This window comes from Aegilops tauschii, chromosome 2, assembly GCF_002575655.3.
Source record: "Aegilops tauschii subsp. strangulata cultivar AL8/78 chromosome 2, Aet v6.0, whole genome shotgun sequence".
Lineage (NCBI taxonomy): Eukaryota > Viridiplantae > Streptophyta > Magnoliopsida > Poales > Poaceae > Aegilops > Aegilops tauschii.
In genome coordinates this window covers 218,787,660-218,813,399 of record NC_053036.3, presented here as the reverse complement: position 1 = coordinate 218,813,399, position 25,740 = coordinate 218,787,660, and the positions used below count along the sequence as shown (strand labels likewise).

Below are 25,740 nucleotides of genomic sequence, written 5' to 3'. Positions count from 1 at the left end.
ATATATATATATATCAGGATCGTTCCAACACACAGTGCTTGCCAAAGGATAAAGTGTAAGAAGGAAAGGTGAAGATCACCATGACTCTTGTATAAGGTATAAGACAAAAATAAAACATAGGCCCTTCGCAGAGGGAAGCAGAGGTTGTCATGTGATTTTATGGTTGGATGCACAAAATCTTGATGCAAAAGAATGTCACTTTATATTGCCACTTGTGATAGGGACCTTTATTATGCAGTCTGTCGCTTTTATTTCTTCCATATCACAAGCTCGTATAAAGCTTATTTTCTCCACACTAATAGATCATACATATTTAGAGAGTAATTTTTATTGCTTGCAACAATGACAACTTACTTGAAGGATCTTATTCAATCCATAGGTAGATATGGTGGACTCTCATGGCAAAACTGGGTTTAAGGATATTTGGAAGCACAAGAAGTACCTCTACTTGGTGCAAAGAATTTGGTTAGCATGAGGGGGAAAGGCAAGCTCAACATGTTGGATGATCCATGACAATATAGTTTATTTCGAATATAAGAAAACATAACCCGTGACGTTGTCTTCCTTGTCCAACATCAACTTTTTAGCATGTCATATTTTAATGAGTGCTCACTATCATAAAAGATGTCCAAGATAGTATATTTATATGTGTAAACCTCTCTTTCTTTATTACTTCCTATTAATTGCAATGATGACCAAAACTATGTTTGTCAAATCTCAACAACTTTTATTCATCATACTCTTTATATGTGAAGTCATTACTCTCCATAAGATCAACATGATCTCTTTATTTCTTTTTTTCTTTTACTTCCTCAAGATCATAACAAGATAACCAAGCCCTCGACTCAAGACTAATCTTTATTATATATAGCTCACGGACTCGATTACATAGACAAGGATCAACACAAAAACTCAAAGCTAGATCATACTAAACTTTATTCTAGTAGATCAAGACATAACCAAAAGGATCGAACTAGGAAAAACGGTAAAGATAGAAGTGTGATGGTGATGGAGTAAGTGACCACGGGTACCCCGAAGACGGCAAGACAACATTTCCAGATATCGGGGCTAGCAAAGCCCCTCAGTACAACTGCCCGGCCGCTCCTGCCGGCTCCCCGTCCGACTGCTCCACCCGGTCGGCTACCTGGCCGGCTGCCGGCTGCCGACTGCGCCAACCAGCCGGCTGCCGACTGCAGCCTGACCCGACACCGACAAGACACCGACGTGACGGCCATACCGCGGACGAGACGGCTGTACCGCGATGACATCATCTACAGTGTATTTGTCCCTGGGCATTGTTTTATAAAGTGCACCAGGGACAAGGAGGCATGCACATCACGTCCACACCATCATGGGCATGGTGCCCCATGCCCACTTGTCCCATGCCACTACATAGCTTACATAGTAAGCTAGCCATGCCTATATAAGGCACACATCCATCCATCCACTCCCATGGGCACACACACATGCTCACGCACACACCCACGGCCAGGTGCCATTCGGCCACTAGAGCATGCATGTTCATCCGGCCACACGCATATACAAAGTCAGATGCCTATGGCACTGATCAAAGATACAGCTCCAGGAGCACTCTGTACGAGATATACCAGATAAACTCAGAATATTCAGACATGCAGGAGTAGGGGTATGATAGATACAAGATTGATAATATAATAGCATGGAACAATTAAAAATTATAGATACGTTGGAGACGTATCAGTGAGTAGCCCCTGAGGCCAAACGTGGTTTCAAGAAACCGACATTGGGGTCGTAAGGTTTAATTGGAGTTTGTCATGTAGCCCCAGGCAATTGTCCTGGATAAGTATTTTTGACCGTTGGCGTTGTAATAAGGAGCTCTGTTGACAGGTTTCGACCTCGGTTCCAGGATCCATCTTCGTGGACATAGCAGAGATGAACCGAAAGATCGAGAGGTCCCAGAAGGAGCTCGGCCTGGTGAACCAGAGCTTCGAGCAATCTCAGGGCAAGCAAATTGTATTTAAATTTCTAGGGTAAGCCTTGTTGAATAAAAACTAAGACTGAACTATTTAAATGATAGCAGCGCTAGCTGAGCTTGACAAGCTCAAGGCTAAGCTCAAAAGAGTTTGGCAAGAGTCAAAGAAGCATGAAGCTACAACCGCAGAGGAGGAGGAGGCCCGAATCGTCAAGAAGGTGGTCGGGGACAAGGACCAGGCGCATGTGGTTGAGGTCGATGAGATCCTGAAGGGCGTGTTTGAAGCACACGACAAGCTTCAGGTGTAAGGGCAGCCAACAAAGGACGAGCTCGAATAGCTCAAGCTTACCCATGCCAACCTCAAGACTACGGCCCGGGGGGACCGCAAGGTGCTCCAGCAGTTGGAGAAAATCACCTCGGGTAAGCACTACTTATTGCAGTGTGTTTTTGGTAGCAAGGGGTGCACCAAGCTCACCCAGCTATGGCATTCCGCAAAGGTCTTCAGAATCTCCCGCAGTGCGTGGCTGATGTCGTCACGTACATCAACCAGCGAGTGGGCCATGAGGTGGAGAAGGCTTTCTGGGGTCAATTCTAGGGGTCTCCGGCATCGCAGCTGCTGAACCATCGGATGAAGCAGCTGGCGGAGCTTCTCCGCCTTATGAGGTCATTGCTACAGGACCTCTGCATCGCTCTGTGGCCTACCGAAGCCCTTCCCACCATCCTATTTGGCCTAGTGATGCGTATACGGGGGGCTGTCGCCCGCGCGGACAGCTGGAAGAGGTCTGCGTGCTTTGAGGGAGAACAGAGGGCCTACGCCTGTGTGAAGATGCACTGGCGTAAGGTCGACGTAGTGACTGTGGACACTGGCCCTCCAGCGCAGATACCCCGCACCACGGAGCAAATCTACCAGGAGGTGGAGGAGGAAGCTCGACTTACTAAGACCACGTGTCCGAAGGACACTTTGTATTATTAGGTAGTACTTCGGAATACCGAAGTGATGTAATGTACAAAACATAATCTTTTTCTTAAATGGTCATGGCTTTAAATTCCATATGTGTGTCTGTTTTTAATTATTTTTACCTGCTAAGTGACTTTTCAAACTAAAAGTGGCCACTCGTCGACTTCAACCCCCTTGTAGCTTAGTACAAAGGGTGTTTCGAGATGCAGTTTTGACCCTCATGAGAGATTTCAATTAGTCCTAGGAGTTTGACTGTGGAGCTGATTGTCGGGCCCGTGGGACTGGGGGTACCGAGGTCCGTCTGCCTGCGGCCCATGGCACGGCGCTCATTGTGAATCCGGTATGTCCCATCTTCAAGGCTTCAATAACAAGACCCTCATGAGGGTCCCTATCTCGTGAGGCACCCAATGACGAGCTACCTAGGAGCTCCCGAGGCCTCGTGCTAGGCGGCATCCCCAAGCGGCCTCCCGAGGCCCCCTCGCGAGCGGATACTCCGAGGGTGCCAAGCCCTACCTCACGGTGCACGTGGGTGATGCGAGCCACAACTAGTGGCGCCAGAGCCGTGTCATTAGGTGCAGATGGTAGAGCTTTCCTCTTCCATGCAAAAGGACCAGGGCAGCTCGCCGGTTCCCAAAGCAATCACTAAAGGTTTCCACTCCGGTGCTAGAAGACCAGGACCGCGGGCTCACCAGGATGGAGGTCATCGTCGAGCCCACCGACATGTCATGCCCAGAAGCTTTAGCAGGCGGAGACTGCTTTTGCCAGGATAAGTTGTACTGTTGTCCCCCTTTGAATTTGGCCGTTGTGGCAACCCTTCCAGCCTAGAGTTTTGGGGGAAGAGGACCAAAGCCGGTATATGTATAGGTAGAACACCACCATATAGAAGGATCAGGACACCCGAGCTAGGTAGAATCCTGAGCCCTCCCGAGGCAGTTCATCTTCCTTGTACTCGTTTATTCATCCTCGCTTCCGAGGCAATCCACCACAAAGCGGGAGTAGGGTCTTACACCACAAGGTGGCCCGAACCTGGGTAAACTGTTGTGTCCCTAATCCTTCTTCCCTCTCGCTCGAGCACGTCGAAGCATCCCCGTGAGGCAGTGACCAGTGGGGCCAAGCATAGCGAAGTTCTGTGAGCACACCCCAGAGTTCAAAACTTTCTTGGGTCCCTGGAGTCCTTGTTCCAACATTTGGCGCGCCAGGTAGGGGTGTGCCTAAGTTCTTCCACTGCGCTCCGGCCTCCGCTCCACCGCCACCATGGCCGATGCTCGTCGTGCTCGTGCCAAGCGCCGGGCGGCTCGTGTCGCCCAGACGGAGTCTAATAATCCCCGATTGCAAGGAATCATCGTAGCAATTTCCAAAGGTGGAAGTGATAAGTATGGATTGTCAAACCCACAAGGAGCTAAAGGTAAGATCAATATTCTCTCAAGTCATGTCTGCCACTGATACGACTCTACGTACACCGAATGTTTGCTTCCATCTCGAAACGAGAAATAGAACTATAATATGGGTATAAAGAGGATAGCTTTGCATGATATCGGAGAGCTAAAATATAAAAATAGGTGTTGTTAACATAAAGTTAGAATATATCACAATATATTACAAATAGCGAGAGTGGAATAATGATGGATCGATGTGCGGAATTATCCTAGGCAATTGTTAACAAGATCGATAATCATTATTGCAATTTTATATGAGGGATAGGCATAAGCTAACATAATTTCTCTACATGGATCATATGCACTTATGATTGGAACTCTAGCAAGCATCCACAACTACTAAATATCATTAAGGTAAAACCCAACCATAGAATTATAAGGTATCAAGTCCTCTTTACTCCCATATGCAACAACCCCCTTACTCGGGTTTAAGCTTCCGTCACTCTAGCAACCCACTATAAGCGAATCATGAATGCATTGCAACACCCTATAGGGGAAATTCCTCACGTGAACGCGGAACGGAGGGCACCATAGGACAACACCAATATAAAACATACAACTCAAACCAATCTAGATCATCAATCAACCCAAAAGACAAAAGAAATCTACTCAAAACATCATAGGATAGCAACACATCATTGGATCATAATATGTTGCATAAAGCACCATGTTCAAGTAGGGGATTACGGCTAGGTGCGGGAGAGTGGACCGCCAAAAAGAGATGAGGGAGGCGATGAAGATGGTGTTGTCGATGAAGACTATTACCGTGGCGATGGTTCGCCCGGCGGCACTCCGGCGCCACCGAGAGAGGGTGGAGAGAGTCTCCCATTGTGCTTCCTCCTCCATGGCCTCCCCCCTGGATGGGGAGAGATTCTCCCTCTAGTCCTTGGCCTCCATGGTGATGATGGCCCCCTCCGGCTTCCTCCTCCATGGCCTCCAGTGATGATGGCCCCCTCCAGCAGGGTGCCAGAGAGGGCCTAGATAGATTTTTCGTGGGTACAGAGGCTTGCGGCGGCGGAACTTCTCTTCTAGGGTTCTTTTCGGAGGTTTGGGTATTTATAAGAATTTTTTGCGTTGGTCTCACATCAAGGGGGTTCCCGTGGGGCCCACAAGCCGGGAGCACCCTCCCTGGGGGTAGGGCGCGCCCCCTGGCTTGTTGTTTGCTCGTTCACTTCCTGGCCTAGCTGTGGTGCTTCGGGGGTCTCTTTTGGTCCAGAAAAAACACCGTAAATTTTCAGCCCATTCCGAAAACTTCTATTCCTGCACAAAAAACGACACCACGGTAGTTCTGTTGAAAACAATGCCAGTCTGGGTTAGGTCTAATCAAATCATACCAAAACCATATAAAATTGTTGTAAACTTGGCATGAATACTTCATAAATTATAGATACGTTGGAGACGTATCAGCATCCCAGGCTTAATTCCTGCTCGTCCTCGAGTAGGTAAATGATAAAAGAAATAATTTATGAAGTGTGAATGCTAGCATAGTGCATAAATTTGATCAATGATAGTTTGAAACACTTTTTCTAGCATCATTATATATCATAAACAGTAGCTTAACTCATAAAACTTCTCATGATCAAGTAACAAGATATTCACATGTTAAAGCATAGACCATGAAGTTTCTTGAAAACTAACAAACTATGTTCTCAGTCACCAAACAATTGCAATTCATCTTATTTTCAAGAAGGGTCTATGCAAGAGCATTGATTTAGCAAATTCCACATACTCAACTATCATATAGTCTTCCATGATTGCTAACACTCAAAGCATATTTTCAGAACAAATAGCATCTGTCGAACACAGAGAAAGATGGGGCTTAATGTTTCGCCTCCCAACTTATTTATCATATAGTTAATTGTCAACAATAATTATTCATGATAAAATTTATTTGAATGGCCATATATGCTTGGATCTTTCCCACCACATGATGCTTGCCAACTAAAGAATAATTGAGGTTGAAATAAGAAGGAATACTTTTGACTCTTGAATAAAAGTAAATATATGAAAGTAAAAGATAGGCCCTTCGCAGAGGGAAGCTGAGGTTGTCATGTGGTTTTTAATTTTGGATGTGCAAACCCTTAATGCAAAGGAATGGCACTTTGTATTGCCCTTTGTGATAGGAACCTTTATTATGCAGTCCATCGCTTTTTTTTCTTTACCATCACAAGTTCGTACAACACTTATTTTCCCTTGCAATAAAAGATCATACATATTTAGGAGCAATTTTTATTGCATTTTGCACCGATGACAACTTACTTGAAGTATCTTATTCAATCCATAGGTGATATGGTCGACACTCATGGCAAGAAACGAGGTTTAAGGGTTTCTGGATGCACAAGTAGTACATCTACTTAGTACAAATTTTTGGCTAGCAAAATATCCTAAGCAAGCACCACATGTTGGTGGATCCATAACATATAACTTCTATACAAATATACCCAAACATAACTCGTTACGTTGTCTTCCTTATCCAACTTCAACTAATTTTTTCAAGTTCGAAAATAATTAATGGGACTCACAATCATAGAAGATATCCAAGATAGTATATTTATATCTGAAATATCTCTTCCTTCAATATTCTTTAATTAATTGTTCAAGTGACCAATGTGTAGTTTGCTAACTTTCAATAAATTTTACCACCTATACTTCTTATATGTGAAGTCATTACTCCCCATCGGAGAAGCATATAAAACATATATAATTTTAGATTTATGATATTCAATTCATTCAACCATTTACTCATAGGATATAAGTGAAGCACGAGAGTAAATGACAAAACTACTCAAAAAGATATAAGTGAAGATCAATGCATAGTCAATTAGTTAAATAGCCATGTGAGGATTCTCTCTCATTCAAGATTTCAGATCCAATGATTTCATTCAAATATCTAGTAAAATGAAAATACGCTCCAAGCAAAACACATATCATGTGACGAATAAAAATATAGCTCCAAGTATGGTATACCGATAATGTTGAACACGAAAGAGGGGATGCCTTCCGGGGTATCCCCAAGCTTAGTTGCTTGTATCTTCCATGCATTTTATCATGGGGTGCCTTGGGCATCCCCAAGCTTAGGTTCTTGTCACTCCTTATTCTCCACATATTGATAGCTCACCGAAAATTTGAAAACTTCAATCACACAAACCTTAACGAAACTTTGTGAGATGGGTTAGTATAGTAAAACAAATCATTCACTTGGGTACTGACAGAGACAAGATTCATAATTGTTTCCACATAATTCCTTCTTTACTCTATAATTTCTACAATTTATATTGAGCAATATAAGCCATATAAACTAGAAAACAAGCAAACTATGCATCGAAAACAGAATCCGTCAAAAACAGAACAGTCTGTAAAGATCTAAATTATAATCTTACTTCCGTAACTCCAAAATATCTGAAAAATTAGGACAACGTAGCAAATGTGTATATCAATCTTTTAAAGAAAATTCAGAATTTTTTTATGCTCCTGTAATTTCAAACAATTCTTTTACTGGGTGTAAAAGATTTTGTTTTTGCACAGAATCAAGTCAACTATCATCCACACTATCCCAAAGGCTTTACTTGATACTTTATTGAACAAAAATCTATAAAACATGATTACTACAGTAACTTAATCATGTGAACAAAAAAAGTAAGGACAAATATTAGGTTGTCTCTAAACAGGAACTTTTCTTTAAAGCTTTTTAGCTAAGCAGTGATATTTTAATGATACTCTTCCAAGCCCAATTTCGATGATAAATTTATTCATACTCCAAAAGATACAAGTGAAGTTGATATTGCATTCTACAGTTAATATAGATTGACCAATATCCAAGCTCAAAATATATATGTGAAGCACACAAAGCATTCTATGAAGCCATACTCAAAAGATTTAAGTGAAGAACAAAGAGCATTGTATAAAGCCATACTCAAAAGATTTAAGTGAAGCACAAAGAGAATTCTATCAAGCCATACTCAAAAGATTTAAGTGAAGCACAAAGAGCATTCTATAAAGCCATACTCAAAAGATTTAAGTGAAGCACAAAGAGCATTCTATAAAGCTATACTCAAAAGATTTAAGTGAAGCACAAAGAGCATTCTATAAAGCCATACTCAAAAGATTTAAGTGAAGCACAAAGAGCATTAAATAAAGCATTAAGGACTATATCATCCTAGCACGGTGCATAAAGGAAAAGAAGAACACAAAAGATGCATATCATGTGAACAAAACAAAACCGAGGTATACCGATAATTGTTGAGGAATAGAATGGGATGCCTTCTGGGGCATCCCCAAGCTTAGATCCTTGAGTCTCCTTGAAGTAATTACTTGGTGTCGGTGCACCAAACCCTAGGTCCGTTGCCCAGACTGTGCACAGTCACGAGAGCAAGATTACAACCCCAAGATCAGAATGGAGCATAAGGAACGAGTTCTTCAAAGGACCAGCATACAGCTCAAGGAGACCAAGACTAGCGAGGAGAGCAAGATATCACTAAGGAAGAAACCCCCCTTGCCGGGCAAGCGAGCCTCGCAAGGACGGGGTCACCCCTGGAAGCGAGCCTCCAGGTCGTCACGGCAGGCTTGCTGGGACTCGCGAGGGCAAAACCACCTCACCACACCACCTCATCACGACGCATGTCGTCGATCGATGCGATGTCAAGCCCCAAAGTGGCTAAGTGTCTGCTATTCACCACATGGCAGCCACTTTCTATAGGAATACCTACAGGCGACACCCGTCCTGCGATGTGTCGAGCGAGCAGATACGAAGCTGGCAAAACAGCACGGCAGGGCCTGCCGGGCAAGCTATGATGTCACGTTGAGCAGCGCATTTAATGTGCTCTGTCTACCCGCAGATTTAGGTATGATAGCACTGTTTGCTATCTAATCAGTGCATAATGATTGATTTGCCACTATGGTGACCCCTTTGTCTATAGTGTTGGGGAACGTAGTAATTTCAAAAAAATTCTACGCACACGCAAGATCATGGTGATGCATAGCAACGAGAGGGGAGAGTGTTGTCCATGTACCCTCGTAGACCGAAAGCGGAAGCGTTAACACAACGCGGTTGATGTAGTCGTACGTCTTCACGATCCGACCGATCAAGTACCGAACGCACGGCACCTCCGAGTTCAGCACACGTTCAGCTCGATGATGTCCCTCGAACTCCGATCCAGCCGAGTGTTGAGGGAGAGTTTCGTCAGCACGACGGCGTGGTGACAATGTTGATGTTCTACCGACGCAGGGCTTCGCCTAAGCACCGCTACGATATTATCGAGGTGTAATATGGTGGAGGGGGGCACCCCACACGGCTAAGAGATCAATGATCAATTGTGTGTCTAGAGGTGCCCCCTGCCCCCGTATATAAAGGAGCAAGGGGGGTTCGGCCGGCCAAGGGGAGAGGCGCGCCAGGAGGACTCCTACTCCTACCGGGAGTAGGACTCCCCCCCCTTTTCCATGTTGGACTAGGAGAGAGAGGGGGAAGAGGTGGAGGGGAGGAAGGAAAGGGGGGGCTCCACCCCCCTCTCCTTGTCCTATTCGGATTGGGGGTTGAAGGGGCATGCGGCCCTGCCCTGGCCTCCTCTCCTCTCTTCCACCTAGGCCCACTAAGGCCCATTAAGTTACCGGGGGGTTCCGGTAACCTCCCGGTACTCCGGAATAATCCCGATTTCACCCGGAACACTTCCGATGTCCAAACATAGGCTTCCAATATATCAATCTTTATGTCTCGACCATTTCGAGACTCCTCATCATGTCCGTGATCACATCCGGGACTCCGAACAACCTTCGGTACATCAAAACATATAAACTCATAATATAACTGTCATCGTAATGTTAAGTGTGCGGACCCTACGGGTTCGAGAACTATGTAGACATGACCGAGACACCTCTCCGGTCAATAACCAATAGCGGAACCTGGATGCTCATATTGGTTCCCACATATTCTACGAAGATCTTTATCGGTCAGACCGCATAACAACATACGTTGTTCCCTTTGTCATCGGTATGTTACTTGCCCGAGATTCGATCGTCGGTATCTCGATACCTAGTTCAATCTCGTTACCGGCAAGTCTCTTTACTCGTTCCGTAATACATCATCCCGCAACTAACTCATTAGTCACAATGCTTGCAAGGCTTATAGTGATGTGTATTACTGAGTGGGCCCAGAGATACCTCTCCGACAATCGGAGTGACAAATCCTAATCTCGAAATACGCCAACCCAACAAGTACCTTTGGAGACACCTGTAGAGCACCTTTATAATCACCCAGTTACGTTGTGACGTTTGGTAGCACACAAAGTGTTCCTCTGGTAAACGGGAGTTGCATAATCTCATAGTCATAGGAACATGTATAAGTCATGAAGAAAGCAATAGCAACATACTAAACGATCGAGTGCTAAGCTAACGGAATGGGTCAAGTCAATCACATCATTTTCCTAATGATGTGATCCCGTTAATCAAATGACAACTCATGTATATGGCTAGGAAACATAACCATCTTTGATCAACGAGCTAGTCAAGTAGAGGCATACTAGTGACACTCTGTTTGTCTATGTATTCACACATGTATTATGTTTCCGGTTAATACAATTCTAGCATGAATAATAAACATTTATCATGATATAAGGAAATAAATAATAACTTTATTATTGCCACTAGGGCATATTTCCTTCAGTCTCCCACTTGCACTAGAGTCAATAATCTAGATTACACAGTAATGATTCTTACACCCATGGAGTCGTGGTGCTGATCATGTTTTGCTCGTGGAAGAGGCTTAGTCAACGGGTCTGCAACATTCAAATCTGTATGTATCTTGCAAATTTCTATGTCTCCCACCTGGACTAAATCCCGGATGGAATTGAAGCGTCTTTTGATGTGCTTGGTTCTCTTGTGAAATCTGGATTCCTTTGCTAAGGAAATTGCACCAGTATTGGCACAAAAGATTTTCATTGGTCCCGATGCACTAGGTATGACACCTAGATCGGATATGAACTCCTTCATCCAGACTCCTTCATTTGCTGCTTCCGAAGCAGCTATGTACTCTGCTTCACACGTAGATCCCGCCATGACACTTTGCTTATAACTGCACCAACTGACAGCTCCATCGTTCAATGTAAACACGTATCCGGTTTGTGATTTAGAATCGTCCGGATCAGTGTCAAAGCTTGCATCAACGTAACCATTTACGATGAGCTCTTTGTCACCTCCATAAACTAGAAACATATCCTTAGTCCTTTTCAGGTATTTCAGGATGTTCTTGACCGCTGTCCAGTGATCCACTCCTGGATTACTTTGGTACCTCCCTGCTAAACTTATAGCAAGGCACACATCAGGTCTGGTACACAACATTGCATACATGATAGAGCCTATGGCTGAAGCATAGGGAACATCTTTCATCTTCTCTCTATCTTCTATAGTGGTCGGGCATTGAGTCTTACTCAATCTCACACCTTGTAGTACAGGCAAGAACCCTTTCTTTGCTTGATCCATTTTGAACTTCTTCAAAACTTTGTCAAGGTTTGTGCTTTGTGAAAGTCCAATTAAGCGTCTTGATCTATCTCTATAGATCTTGATGCCTAATATATATGCAGCTGCACCGAGGTCTTTCATTGAAAAACTCTTATTCAAGTATCCCTTTATGCTATCCAGAAATTCTATATCATTTCCAATTAGCAATATGTCATCCACATATAATATCAGAAATGCTACTGAGCTCCCACTCACTTTCTTGTAAATACAGGCTTCTCCAAAAGTCTGTATAAAACCAAATGCTTTGATCACACTATCAAAGCGTTTATTCCAACTCCGAGAGGCTTGCACCAGTCCATAAATGGATCGCTGGAGCTTGCACACTTTGTTAGCTCCCTTTGGATCGACAAAACCTTCCGGTTGCATCATATACAACTCTTCTTCCAGAAATCCATTCAGGAATGCAGTTTTGACATCCATTTGCCAAATTTCATAATCATAAAATGCGGCAATTGCGAACATGATTCGGACAGACTTGAGCATCGCTACGGGTGAGAAGGTCTCATCGTAGTCAATCCCTTGAACTTGTCGAAAACCTTTCGCAACAAGTCGAGCTTTAGAGACAGTAACATTACCGTCAGCGTCAGTCTTCTTCTTGAAGATCCATTTATTTTCAATAGCTTGCCGATCATCGGGAAAGTCAACCAAAGTCCATACTTTGTTTTCATACATGGATCCCATCTCGGATTTCATGGCCTCAAGCCGTTTTGCGGAATCTGGGCTCACCATCGCTTCTTCATAGTTCGTAGGTTCGTCATGGTCTAGTAACATAACCTCCAGAACAGGATTACCGTACCACTCTGGTGCGGATCTTAATCTGGTTGACCTACGAGGTTCAGTAAGAACTTGATCTGAAGTTTCATGATCATTATCATTAACTTCCTCACTAATTGGTGTAGGTGTCGCAGAAACTGGTTTCTGTGATGATCTACTTTCCAATAAGGGAGCAGGTACAGTTACCTCATCAAGTTCTACTTTCCTCCCACTCACTTCTTTCGAGAGAAACTCCTTCTCTAGAAAGGATCCATTCTTAGCAACGAATGTCTTGCCTTCGGATCTGTGATAGAAGGTGTACCCAACAGTCTCCTTTGGGTATCCTATGAATACACATTTCTCCGATTTAGGTTCGAGCTTATCAGGTTGAAATTTCTTCACATAAGCATCGCAGCCCCAAACTTTAAGAAACGACAACTTTGGTTTCTTGCCAAACCATAGTTCATAAGGCGTCGTCTCAACGGATTTCGATGATGCCCTATTTAGAGTGAATACAGCCGTCTCTAAAGCATAACCCCAAAACGATAGCGGTAAATCAGTAAGAGACATCATAGATCGCACCATATCTAGTAAAGTACGATTACGACGTTCGGACACACCATTACGCTGTGGTGTTCCGGGTGGCGTGAGTTGCGAAACTATTCCGCATTGTTTCAAATGTAGGCCAAACTCGTAACTCAAATATTCTCCTCCACGATCTGATCGTAGAAACTTTATTTTCTTGTTACGATGATTTTCAACTTTGCTCTGAAATTCTTTGAACTTTTCAAATGTTTCAGACTTATGTTTCATTAAGTAGATATACCCATATCTGCTCAAATCATCTGTGAAGGTGAGAAAATAACGATATCCACTACGAGCCTCAATATTCATCGGACCACATACATCTGTATGTATGATTTCCAATAAATCAGTTGCTCTCTCCATAGTTCCGAAGAACGGTGTTTTAGTCATCTTGCCCATGAGACACGGTTCGCAAGTACCAAGTGATTCATAATCAAGTGATTCCAAAAGTCCATCATTATGGAGTTTCTTCATGCGCTTTACACCGATATGACCTAAACGGCAGTGCCACAAATAAGTTGCACTATCATTATCAACTCTGCATCTTTTGGCTTCGACATTATGAATATGTGTGTCACCACTACCGAGATTCATTAAAAATAGACCACTCTTCAAGGGTGCATGACCATAAAAGATATTACTCATATAAATAGAACAACCATTATTCTCTAATTTAAATGAATAACCATCTCGCATCAAACAAGATCCAGATATAATGTTCATGCTCAACGCTGGCACCAAATAACAATTATTTAGGTCTAATACTAATCCCGAAGGTAGATGTAGAGGTAGCGTGCCGACGGCGATCACATCGACTTCGGAACCGTTTCCCACGCGCATCGTCACCTCGTCCTTGGCCAGTGTTCGCTTAATCCGTAGTCCCTGTTTCGAGTTGCAAATATTAGCAACAGAACCAGTATCAAATACCCAGGTGCTACTACGAGCTCTGGTAAGGTACACATCAATAACAAGTATATCACATATACCTTTGTTCACCTTGCCATCCTTCTTATCCGCCAAATACTTGGGGCAGTTCCGCTTCCAGTGACCAGTCTGCTTGCAGTAGAAGCACTCAGTCTCAGGCTTAGGTCCAGATTTGGGTTTCTTCTCCTGAACAGCAACTTGCTTGCTGTTCTTCTTGAAGTTCCCCTTCTTCTTCCCTTTGCCCTTTTTCTTGAAACTAGTGGCCTTATTGACCATCAACACTTGATGCTCCTTTTTGATTTCTACCTGCGCTGCCTTTAGCATTGCGAAGAGCTCGGGAATTGTCTTATTCATCCCTTGCATGTTATAGTTCATCACGAAGCTCTTGTAGCTTGGTGGCAGTGATTGAAGAATTCTGTCAATGACGCTATCATCCGGAAGATTAACTCCCAGTTGAATCAAGTGATTATTATACCCAGACATTTTGAGTATATGCTCACTAATAGAACTATTCTCTTCCATCTTGCAGCTATAGAACTTATTGGAGACTTCATATCTCTCAATCCGGGCATTCGCTTGAAATATTAACTTCAACTCCTAGAACATCTCATATGCTCCATGACGTTCAAAACATCGTTGAAGACCCGGTTCTAAGCCGTAAAGCATGGCACACTGAACTATTGAGTAGTCATCAGCTTTGCTCTGCCAGACGTTCATAACTACTGGTGTTGCTCTCGCAGCAGGCCTGGCACCCAGCGGTGCTTCCAGGACGTAATTCTTCTGTGCAGCAATGAGGATAATCCTCAAGTTACGGACCCAGTCCGTGTAATTGCTACCATCATCTTTCAACTTTGCTTTCTCAAGGAACGCATTAAAATACAACGGAACAACAGCACGGGCCATCTATCTACAATTAACATAGACAAGCAAGATACTATCAGGTACTAAGTTCATGATAAATTTAAGTTCTTTTAATCATATTACTTAAGAACTCCCACTTAGATAGACATCCCTCTAATCATCTAAGTGATTACGTGATCCAAATAAACTAAACCATAACCGATCATCACGTGAAATGGAGTAGTTTTCAATGGTGAACATCACTATGTTGATCATATCTACTATATGATTCACGCTCGACCTTTCGGTCTCAGTGTTTCGAGGCCATATCTGCATATGCTAGGCTCGTCAAGTTTAACCTGAGTATTTTGCGTGTGCAAAACTGGCTTGCACCCGTTGTAGATGGACGTAGAGCTTATCACACCCGATCATCACGTGGTGTCTGGGCACGACGAACTTTGGCAACAGTGCATACTCAGGGTGAACACTTTTATCTTGAAATTTTAGTGAGTGATCATCTTATAATGCTACCGTCAATCAAAGCAAGATAAGATGCATAAAAGATAAACATCACATGCAATCAATATAAGTGATATGATATGGCCATCATCATCTTGTGCTTGTGATCTCCATCTCCGAAGCACCGTCATGATCACCATCGTCACCGGCGCGACACCTTGATCTCCATCGTAGCATCGTTGTCGTCTCGCCAACTATTGCTTTTACGACTATCGCTACCGCTTAGTGATAAAGTAAAACAATTACTTGGCGATTGCATTGCATACAATAAAGCGACAACCATATGGCTCCTGCCAGTTGCCGATAACTCGGTTACAAAACATGATCATCTCATATAATAAAATATAGCATCATATCTTGACCATATCACATCACAACATGCCCTGCAAAAACAAGTTAGACGTCCTCTACTTTGTTGTTGCAAGTTTTACGTGGCTGCTACGGGCTTAGCAAGAACCGTTCTTACCTACGCATCAAAACCACAACGATAGTTTGTCAAGTTGGTGCTGTTTTAAACTTCGCAAGGACCGGGCGTAGCCACACTCGGTTCAACTAAAGTGAGAGAGACAGACACCCGCAGTCACCTTTAAGCAACGAGTGCTCGCAACGGTGAAACCAGTCTCGCGTAAGCGTACGTGTAATGTCGGTCCGGGCCGCTTCATCTCACAATACCGCTGAACCAAAATATGACATGCTGGTAAGCAGTGACTTATATCGCCCACAACTCACTTGTGTTCTACTCGTGCATATAACATCAACGCATAAAACCAGGCTCGGATGCCACTGTTGGGGAACGTAGTAATTTCAAAAAAATTCTACGCACACGCAAGATCATGGTGATGCATAGCAACGAGAGGGGAGAGTGTTCCACGTACCCTCGTAGACTGAAAGTGGAAGCGCTAACACAACGCGGTTGATGTAGTCGTACGTCTTCACGATCCGACCGATCAAGTACCGAACGCACGGTACCTCCGAGTTCAGCACATGTTCAGCTCGATAACGTCCCTCGAACTCCGATCCAGCCGAGTGTTGAGGGACAGTTTCGTCAGCACGATGGCGTGGTGACAATGTTGATGTTCTACCGACGCAGGGCTTCGCCTAAGCACCGCTACGATATTATCGAGGTGTATTATGGTGGAGGGGGGCACCGCACACGGCTAAGAGATCAATGATCAATTATGTGTCTAGAGGTGCCTCCCTGCCCCCGTATATAAAGGAGCAAGGGGGGTTCGGCTGGCGAAGGGGAGAGGCGCGCCAGGAGGAGTCCTACTCCTACCGGGAGTAGGACTCCCCCCTTTTCCATGTTGGACTAGGAGAGAGAGGGGGAAGAGGTGGAGGGGAGGAAGGAAAGGGGGGCGCCGCCCCCCTCTCCTTGTCCTATTCGGATTGGGGGTTGAAGGGGCGTGCGGCCCTGCCCTGGCCTCCTCTCTTCCACCTAGGCCTACTAAGGCCCATTAAGATACCGGGGGTTCCGGTAACCTCCCGGTACTCCGGAATAATCCCGATTTCACCCGGAACACTTCCGATGTCCAAACATAGGCTTCCAATATATCAATCTTTATGTCTCGACCATTTCAAGACTCCTCGTCATGTCCCTGATCACATCCGGGACTCCGAACAACCTTCGGTACATCAAAACATATAAACTCATAATATAACTGTCATCGTAACGTTAAGCGTGCGGACCCTACGGGTTCGAGAACTATGTAGACATGACCGAGACACCTCTCCGGTAAATAACCAATAGCGGAACCTGGATGCTCATATTGGTTCCCACATATTCTACGAAGATCTTTATCGGTCAGACCGCATAACAACATACGTTGTTCCCTTTGTCATCGGTATGTTACTTGCCCGAGATTCGATCGTCGGTATCTCGATACCTAGTTCAATCTCGTTACCGGCAAGTCTCTTTACTCGTTCCGTAATACATCATCCTGCAACTAACTCATTAGTCACAATGCTTGCAAGGCTTATAGTGATGTGTATTACTGAGTGGGCCCAGAGATACCTCTCCGACAATCGGAGTGACAAATCCTAATCTCGAAATACGCCAACCCAACAAGTACCTTTGGAGACACCTGTAGAGCACCTTTATAATCACCAGGTTACATTGTGACGTTTGGTAGCACACAAAGTGTTCCTCTGGTAAACGGGAGTTGCATAATCTCATATTCATAGGAACATGTATAAGTCATGAAGAAAGCAATAGCAACATACTAAACGATCGAGTGCTAAGCTAACGGAATGGGTCAAGTCAATCACATCATTCTCCTAATGATGTGATCCCGTTAATCAAATGACAACTCATGTCTATGGCTAGGAAACATAACCATCTTTGGTCAACGAGCTAGTCAAGTAGAGGCATACTTGTGACACTCTGTTTGTCTATGTATTCACACATGTATTATGTTTCCGGTTAATACAATTCTAGCATGAATAATAAACATTTATCATGATATAAGGAAATAAATAATAACTTTATTATTGCCTCTAAGGCATATTTCCTTCATATAGAAGGAGGCCCAAGGCAAACGTAGAGAGGGTTGGACCCTGGGTTAGCGAATCCACCGCCCTCACACATTCATATGCGCGTAGCCGTTCTGCCCCGAGGCAATCCTCCACCAGAGCCAGAGCAGGGTTTTACGCCTTGCGGCGGCCCGAACCTGGGAAAAGATTGCCTGCGTGATCCCTGTCGTGTTGTTCAACGCCCCTCTGCTCTTTGTGCAACGTGACATCCGCCCGCCGAATCAGCAAGGGACTCTTGGTCCCATAGGTGTTCGTGGTTTCCGACGACATCTTTGGCGCGCCAGGTAGGGGGATCCCTTGCGCGAACCTGAAGGCGTGAGCAAAGCGTCATCTTCATCACCATCTTCTTCATCTTGCGGCTCCATCGACTATGGCGCCCAAGAAGAAACCCGGTGCTTCAGCTCACCCGTCCACCTCGAAGGCTCCGCCGCCCGCAACCAGCGACGCTGCAGGGGCCGCGGAGGTGCACGAGGATGTGGGCGCTGCGGGGGACTTGGTCGGCGCATGCGGTGTCGTCACCACCTCCCCCCGCGGCCGAAACAGGAGCGGGAGGCACCGGAGAAGAGCAGCAATAGCATCATCCCAGCGGCCATGCTCCACGAGATACGGGCGAAGGGGTTGTTCCACCTGTACCTCTTCCCCTCGCTGAAGGGCACAGCCATAGTGGTGGCACCAAGACTGGGGCGAATCGCCACAATCCAGCCGCCCCCATCACGGGTGCGACAGCAGGGACGGGCTAACCCAACCGTTGCGCCCAATGGAGCCACTCGCCCCCAAGCACCTTCGCTGCAGCACCATGCCCTCCAAGTGGCTGGATCGAAACGGCAAGGACACGACGCCGTCGCCACTGGCACTGTAAGGAGCCAGGCAATGGTGCGGTCGACATCATCATCACCGATGCCGAGCACCGCCACGGAGGCCATAGCATGGGCCCAACTACTATTGAGATTTTCCCCTGATGGCTGATCAGATGAATGAATGGAGAGCCACCATTCAGAGTCTGATTGGTTTCACCAAGGCTGGGGGCTCACAGCGAGACGGTCCATCACAGTCTCCCCAAGCAACGACAACGGCTCGCGCTGCTGGCCGCACGGAAAGAGCCACCCCACGGTGTAGTACCCACAATGGCAGCCAGCGCGAGCACGACAGAATATAGACCAGGACGATGTCTCGATGGCCTCTTCTGACCCTCGAGCAAATCCAGGCCAACGGCGAGCCCCGGAGGACAGGCGGAGGGGAGACACGCGCGTTGCCATCGAGCAGCGTTGTGACGACCACCGCCAGGCCAATGGGTGCGATGATCCAAACGTCGACGAGCCTGCGCTTGAGGATGGAGGGTGCCTGCCTTTTGAGGTTGGGTGCCCTGCCTTTACTCGTGAGCTGCGGCCAGTCCGTTGGCCGTCCGCTCGTACGTTCAAGCCAGAGTTACCAAAGAAGTATGATGGAAGGTTGAACCCGGCAGAGTTCCTGAGCGTTTACGCCATTGTTGTTCAAGCTGCTGGGGGAAGAGATGGGAAGGTGTTTGCCAGCTACTTCCCTTTGGCACTCAAGTCCAATGTGAGGTCTTGGCTCACGCACCTACCAGAGAACTCCATTTCGTCATGGGCTGACCTGTGCCATGAGTTCATTGGCGCCTTCACAGGCGGCCATCAAGAACCAGGACGGCCTAGCGATTTGCAGCTTCTCCAACAGAAAGAAGGAGAAACCCTTCACAAGTATTTGCAGAGGTTCAACAGAGTCCATAGGAATATCCCAAATATCCATTCGGCGGTCGTGATAGCTGCCTTCCAGTCCAATGTGCGCAACCGTAGGATTCGTTCCAAGATAAACATGTGGTTGCCCAAGACTATGAAGGAGCTTTACACCTTGGGGGATAAGTGTGCTCGGATGGAGGAGGGAAGGAAACTCCCTGGAGAGGAAGATTGCATTGACATCGATTTAGAGGATGATGATGAATCGACCAGTCAGAAGAAGAAGAGCAAGAAGCACAACAAGAGGTGCAAGGATAAGGCAATGATGATCATCGAAGGATCGGGCACGCCCAATACCGGCAAGAAGGCTAGGGCCGAAGCCCCCGGCAAGGAAGCTGCAGTGTGCGCTGACTGCCGGGAGGCTGCGGCTGCCGAGAAAGCTGGGAAAGGCGATGGACCGTACTGCAAGATTCGCCAGACCAAAGGCCATGATCTCCAAGAGTGTCATCAGGTTGAGCACTTGCCAAGAGGTAGAGAGCTGAGTATGAGAAGCGTGACAAGGAAATCGGTCAGAATGGTGCTGGCGGTAAGGGCCGGGGCTGTGAAGCAAATCGTCCCGGCGAGGCTTTTCGGAAGCAAGGAAAACCTGCCAGGGGCCGAGAGAAGGAAGTTTGCAATGATGAGAGTAATGGAGGGGATGAAGAGGAAACCAGTGAGCAGGAGTTCCAGAAGCCCACTGAAGCCCTGTGCATTGACGGGGGTGCATCTTTGCACTCCTCTTACCGCCAACTTAAAAGGTGGGCACGTGAGGTCAGTGTCGTCGAGCCGGCAGCAGAGTCCCGGAAGCCGCTCAAATGGTCACGCACGCCCATCATCTTTGAAGAAGGGGACCATCTTGACAGCACCACCGCGGTAGGATGTTTTCCATTGTTGGTCTCTCCAACCATTCGCATCCTCAAAGTCACAAAGAAGTTGGTTGACGGCGGGTCCGAGTTGAATCTGATTTCCCCAAAGGTTATCATCAAACTTCAGATAGCAGAGGAAGAGCTAAAGATCATAGGCATGTTTCACGGAGTTAATCCCGGCAGGAGTCATCCTAAGGGAAAGATCACGTTGCTAGTGACATTTGGGGGAGAACCGAACTATCGGACTGAAAAGGTTGTGTTTGATGTGGTCGACCTCCCCCTGCCGTACAATGGAATCCTTGGACGCCCAGCCCTGGCAAAATTCATGGTGGCATCCCACTATGCTTACAACACCTTGAAGATGCCAGGGCTGGTCGGAGTCATTTCCATTCCATCAGACGAGAAGGAAGCAATCATTTGCATGAATAAGATGTACCGGGACGCAGTCGCGGTATAGGCCATGACAGCGGCAGTTCCCGCCAAGGAAAACAGAGGAAAGAAGAAGGATGGTAAGGACACTGGCAAGAATCCGGGAAGGGTACCTCTTCGGAGTGTGCTGCGCCTATTGATGATCCGCCGGAAAGTTCCAACAGCAAGAGATCCAAGGTTGTTGCACCACATGTGAAGAAGCTCCCGACAGGGTTGGCTGGCGTTGATGGTGCCTTCACCATCAACGCCACCCTTGATGACAAATAGGAAAGCACGCTTGTTGCCTTCCTGTTGGCGAATATCGATGTCTTTTCCTAGCAACCATCTGATATCCCCGGTGTTCCCAGGGAGGTAATCGAGCACCACCTTGCTGTCTGCCCACGCGCCCGACCCATCAAGCGGAAGGTTCGGATGCAGGCCTTGGAGAGGCAGCAGTTCATTGCCGAAGAGATCAAGAAGCTTGAGGCAGCTGGTTTGGTGAGATGAGTGGTGCATCCGACATGGTTGGCAAACCCAGTGGTAGTACGCAAAGCTGACGGGAAATGGAGGCTTTGCATAGATTTCACATATCTCAACAAGGCTTGCCCGAAGGACCCATTTCCCTTGCCACGCATCGACCAGATTGTGGACTCCACTTCAGGTTGTGATTTGCTCTCCTTTTTTGATGCATACTCTAGGTATCATCACATCTTCATGTCTAAGGAAGACGAAGAGAAGACCTTTTTCAGCACCCCATGTGGTACGTACTGCTTTGTGCGCATGCCTTTCGAATTAAAGAGTCCCGGGTCCACTTTTGCAAGAGCAGTCCAGATTGGTTTTGAACCACAGTTGCACAGAAACATTGAAGCTTATATGGATGACATTGTGGTCAAAACCAAGGACAGATCAACCTTCATCCAAGATTTGGAAGAGACATTTGACAATCTGCACAAGATCAATTTGAAGCTAAATCCGGAGAAGTGTGTGTTTGGCGTTCCCTCCAGCAAGCTACTTGGGTTCTTCATTTCCCATCGGGGGATCGAAGCCAACCCCGACAAGATCAAGGCTATCAAGAAGATACAGGCACCCAGGACAGTCAAGGATGTGAGGCGTCTGACAGGGTGTGTTGCCGTGCTTAGTAGATTCATTTCCAAGTCTACCGAGCGTGCCCTGCCGTTCTTCAAAATTCTGAAGAAGGCAGGGCCCATGAAGTGGACCCCGGAAGCAGATACAACATTACAAGAGTTGAAGGCCTACTTATCCTCTGTGCCCACCTTGGTTGCCCCCAAACCACAAGAGTCGTTGCTGCTATACTTAGCAGCAGCCAATCAAGTGGTTAGTGCAGCCTTAGTAGCACAGCGGGAAGTGGAGGAAGCAGAAAATGAACAGAGCCCGGCAAAACCAGATGAGGATCAGGACGGAGAAGAGCACGGCAGTAGGGGAAACCCCATGGACGCGGCAAGGAAGAAAGTGGTGCGGTGGCCAGTGTACTTCGTTAGTTCCCTGTTACAGGGGGCTAGATCAAGGTACTCTGGCCAAATAGCCGCCCCCAACAACCACTAGCTAGTTGGCTGCTCTGAGAGAAACTGACACTTGTCATTTGAGAGCATCCCATCCTCCGAGGACTTTGAGCGAAATCATCAAGTGAGGAAAAACCCAAACCCAAACACCTACAAACCCAAAGTGACTGAGCATCACTGAAGAGATTGATCCTGCGTAGATCCGACGCTTGTTATCTTTGAAGACTGTGCATCTTCCAGACGGTTAGGCGTCATGGTCTAGAGCATCCAAGAGGAAATTGTGGATCGCCGAGTGACCGAGTTTGTGAAGGTTTGGAAGTCACCTGAAGACTTACCACGAGTGATTGGGCGAGGTCTGTGTGACCTTAGCTTAAGGAGAATACGGCGAGGACTGTGTGTCCGGGACTGTGTGTCCTCAGGTTTAAATACCTAGCCGCTCCAACCAGACGTACAACTGTCACAGCAGTTGGAGCTGGTCTACCAAATCATTGTCTTCACCAAGCCCACTGGTTCTATTTCCTCAACTCTTTCATTTCCTCATTACAGTTGTTGTGTGCTTGTTCATATCTGTTTGAAGACTTTGACTGAAGACTTTCTCAATTTCCTCAGTTCAATTTCTTCAGTTCAATTTCTTCAGTCTGTTTGTCTTCATCCTGTTTTATCCTGTGTTTACGCTTTCTGTACTCTGTGCTTGTCTTCATTTCATCATGATGACCATGCTTGTGTTCCGTTATGTTTACGTCTGAGTACTTATTCCACTGCAAGTTGTTCTTCGCTTAGGAATTTCCTCACCCTGAAATTCCTCAGTGAAGAATTCATAAAAATTGCCTATTCACCCCCCCCCCTCTAGTTGATATAACGCACTTTCAATTGTATCAGAGCAAGGTACTCCCTTGTTCTGTGTGATTTTGGTTTAACCGCCTGGAGTTTTAGTTATGTCGACCACAGGAATGAAGACCGTGTCATGCCCCATCTTTGACGGTCACAAGTATCCCAAGTGGAAGGCCATGATAAAGAAGCGTCTCATGGTGATGAACAGTGAGCTGTGGACCGTCACTGAGATTGGTCTTACCGATCTGTGCAAGATGGCAGAAGTTGATGACATTCGCAAGTTCACCCTTCTCAACCTCACAGCGAAGGACATCATCTGCTCTTGTCTGTCTCAAAATCAGTTCAGGAACATCATGCATCTCGATCATGCGAAGCTTATCTGGGACCGTCTCTTTGAGGTCTATGAAGGTCATCGAACCCGTCATGATCCTTGGTTTGAGGACTTCAAGGAATCTCTCAAAGAGATGACATTCGAACCAGAATCATCATCTTCTACACCATGTCTTATGGCAAAAGATGCAAAGGTAACTGAATGCTATCTATCTGAATCCAGTGATGATGAATCTGGTGATGAATTTGGACCCAGCTATGTCAAACTTGCTTCCGTTGCCACTAAACAACAAAGAGCTTTGGAAAAAGTTCAATTCATGCTAAATAAGAGCGATGATATGTTGGGTGAAGAAATGGATTAGCCGAATGCTTTGGCTGAGAGTCTTCAGAGACTTCAGTCTAGGTTTGACAACCTTCAAGGTTATCATAACACTCTCGTATCTGATCATGATAAGCTTTCTTATGAATTTCTTCAGAGAAAGCAAGATCTTGAAAAGCTAAGAGTGAGTTATGAAGATCTTCAAAAGGAGCGCGATTCATTACTTGCTCAACAAATCAGTGCTTCTTAGGAAGAATTTGTTCCTCCATGTTTGAAATGCAATGAACGTGAATCTGCTAATTCTTGAGCTGAATGTTCAAATGCTTCTAATGCTACAAATTCTTCAACTGTCTCTGCTATCACTAATTCCTCATATGAGAGCATTGCTAGTATCACTGATGATGCAGGGCTGAAGGAATTGTACATGACAGGCATGTACAAAAGCCTCAAAGGGCATCAGACTCTTTGTGATGTGCTTAAAAAGCAGATCCTCAACAGGAACCCTAGGAAAGAGGGCATTGCCTTTGAGAGGAAACTCAATGCTGATGGTACTCATTGGAAGCCTGAGCAGTACCCCAAAACCTCATGGGTTGCTGCAAAGGGACCACCAGTAGATCCATCTAATCTATCTGGATTTATATGTGAATCTCCTCATTCTTCTGATGAGTCATTTGACTCCAACTATAAACTGTTCAAAAATCAAAATGGTGAAGTATTTGCTAGATATGTTGGCACTAACTGCAGGAACGGTTCCCCTATGAAGAAAATCTGGGTTCCCAAAAGATGCCTTGAAAGTCTTCAGGTGAATGTCCTCATGACACCACCAGTGAAGAATAGGAACCCCAGATCAAATTCTTCATATGGACCAAATTCTTCATATGGATCCAAGTCCTCATACGGACCAAATTCCTCATGTGGATCAAATTCCTCAAAAGGATCAAAGTCCTCATGATCATCATCGTGCTAATACCTCTGTTTCGCAGGGAAGGGCTAAGGGCTATGAATATGAGCATTATTCTTCTAACCATTATGTTCATAAGTCGTCGAAGAATTTCTCTGCTCATTCATATGCTTACCCTAACTCCTCTTATGTGAAATGAAATGGACTGGCTTCTATGCCACCTTTCTCGTATGGAGCTCGCGGAGTGATGAACTCTTTGCCACCCCTTCAGATGTGGGTGGTGAAGAAAAGGAACTAATCTCTTATGTAGGGTCAGGTCTCCAGACGTGCTAAAACGTTTGAAGAATTTGCTGGAGACCTGAAATTGCCTGAAAGGATGCAGGCTAATCATGAAGAAATGAACTTTCATTTCTCACGTCCTCATATTGCTTTATCTGTTCTATTACTTGATCTGATGAAATTGATGTCATATTCTTCACGGATGAAGTATATGAGTTCGTAAGTTGCAGTAATTCATCTGCAGGATGATCAACCCAAAGCCAATGAGTTGGTCCTCGACAGTGGATGTACAAATCACATGACTGGTGACAAGAATCTATTGATCGATGCTCCCTTATCTCCATCGCATCTGAAGCATACCATCTTCACTGACAAAGGCAAAAGTCAGGTATTGGGTCTAGGTAAGGTTGCGATCTCAAAGGATCGACACATAGACAAAGTCATGCTTGTTGAGTCCTTAGGATACAACCTCATGTCTGTCTCAATGCTTTGTGATCTTGATATGGTTGGTGTCTTTGGCAAGTATCGTTGTGTTGTGATCATGGAAGCTGA

At 45.7% G+C, this 25,740-nt stretch overlaps 1 protein-coding gene across 1 annotated transcript in view; it reads left to right on the top strand.

The window, feature by feature from the left end:
• Positions 1 to 19,891: 19,891 nt before the first annotated feature.
• LOC109778093 (uncharacterized) overlaps positions 19,892 to 25,740 on the top strand; it is an 89,828-nt gene continuing 83,979 nt past the window's right edge. Inside the window, exons 1-2 of the mRNA XM_040400193.2 lie at positions 19,892 to 20,505; positions 21,707 to 21,768. Coding sequence (XP_040256127.1) covers positions 19,892 to 20,505; positions 21,707 to 21,768 — 676 coding nt within the window. The remainder of the gene's footprint in view (positions 20,506 to 21,706; positions 21,769 to 25,740) is intronic.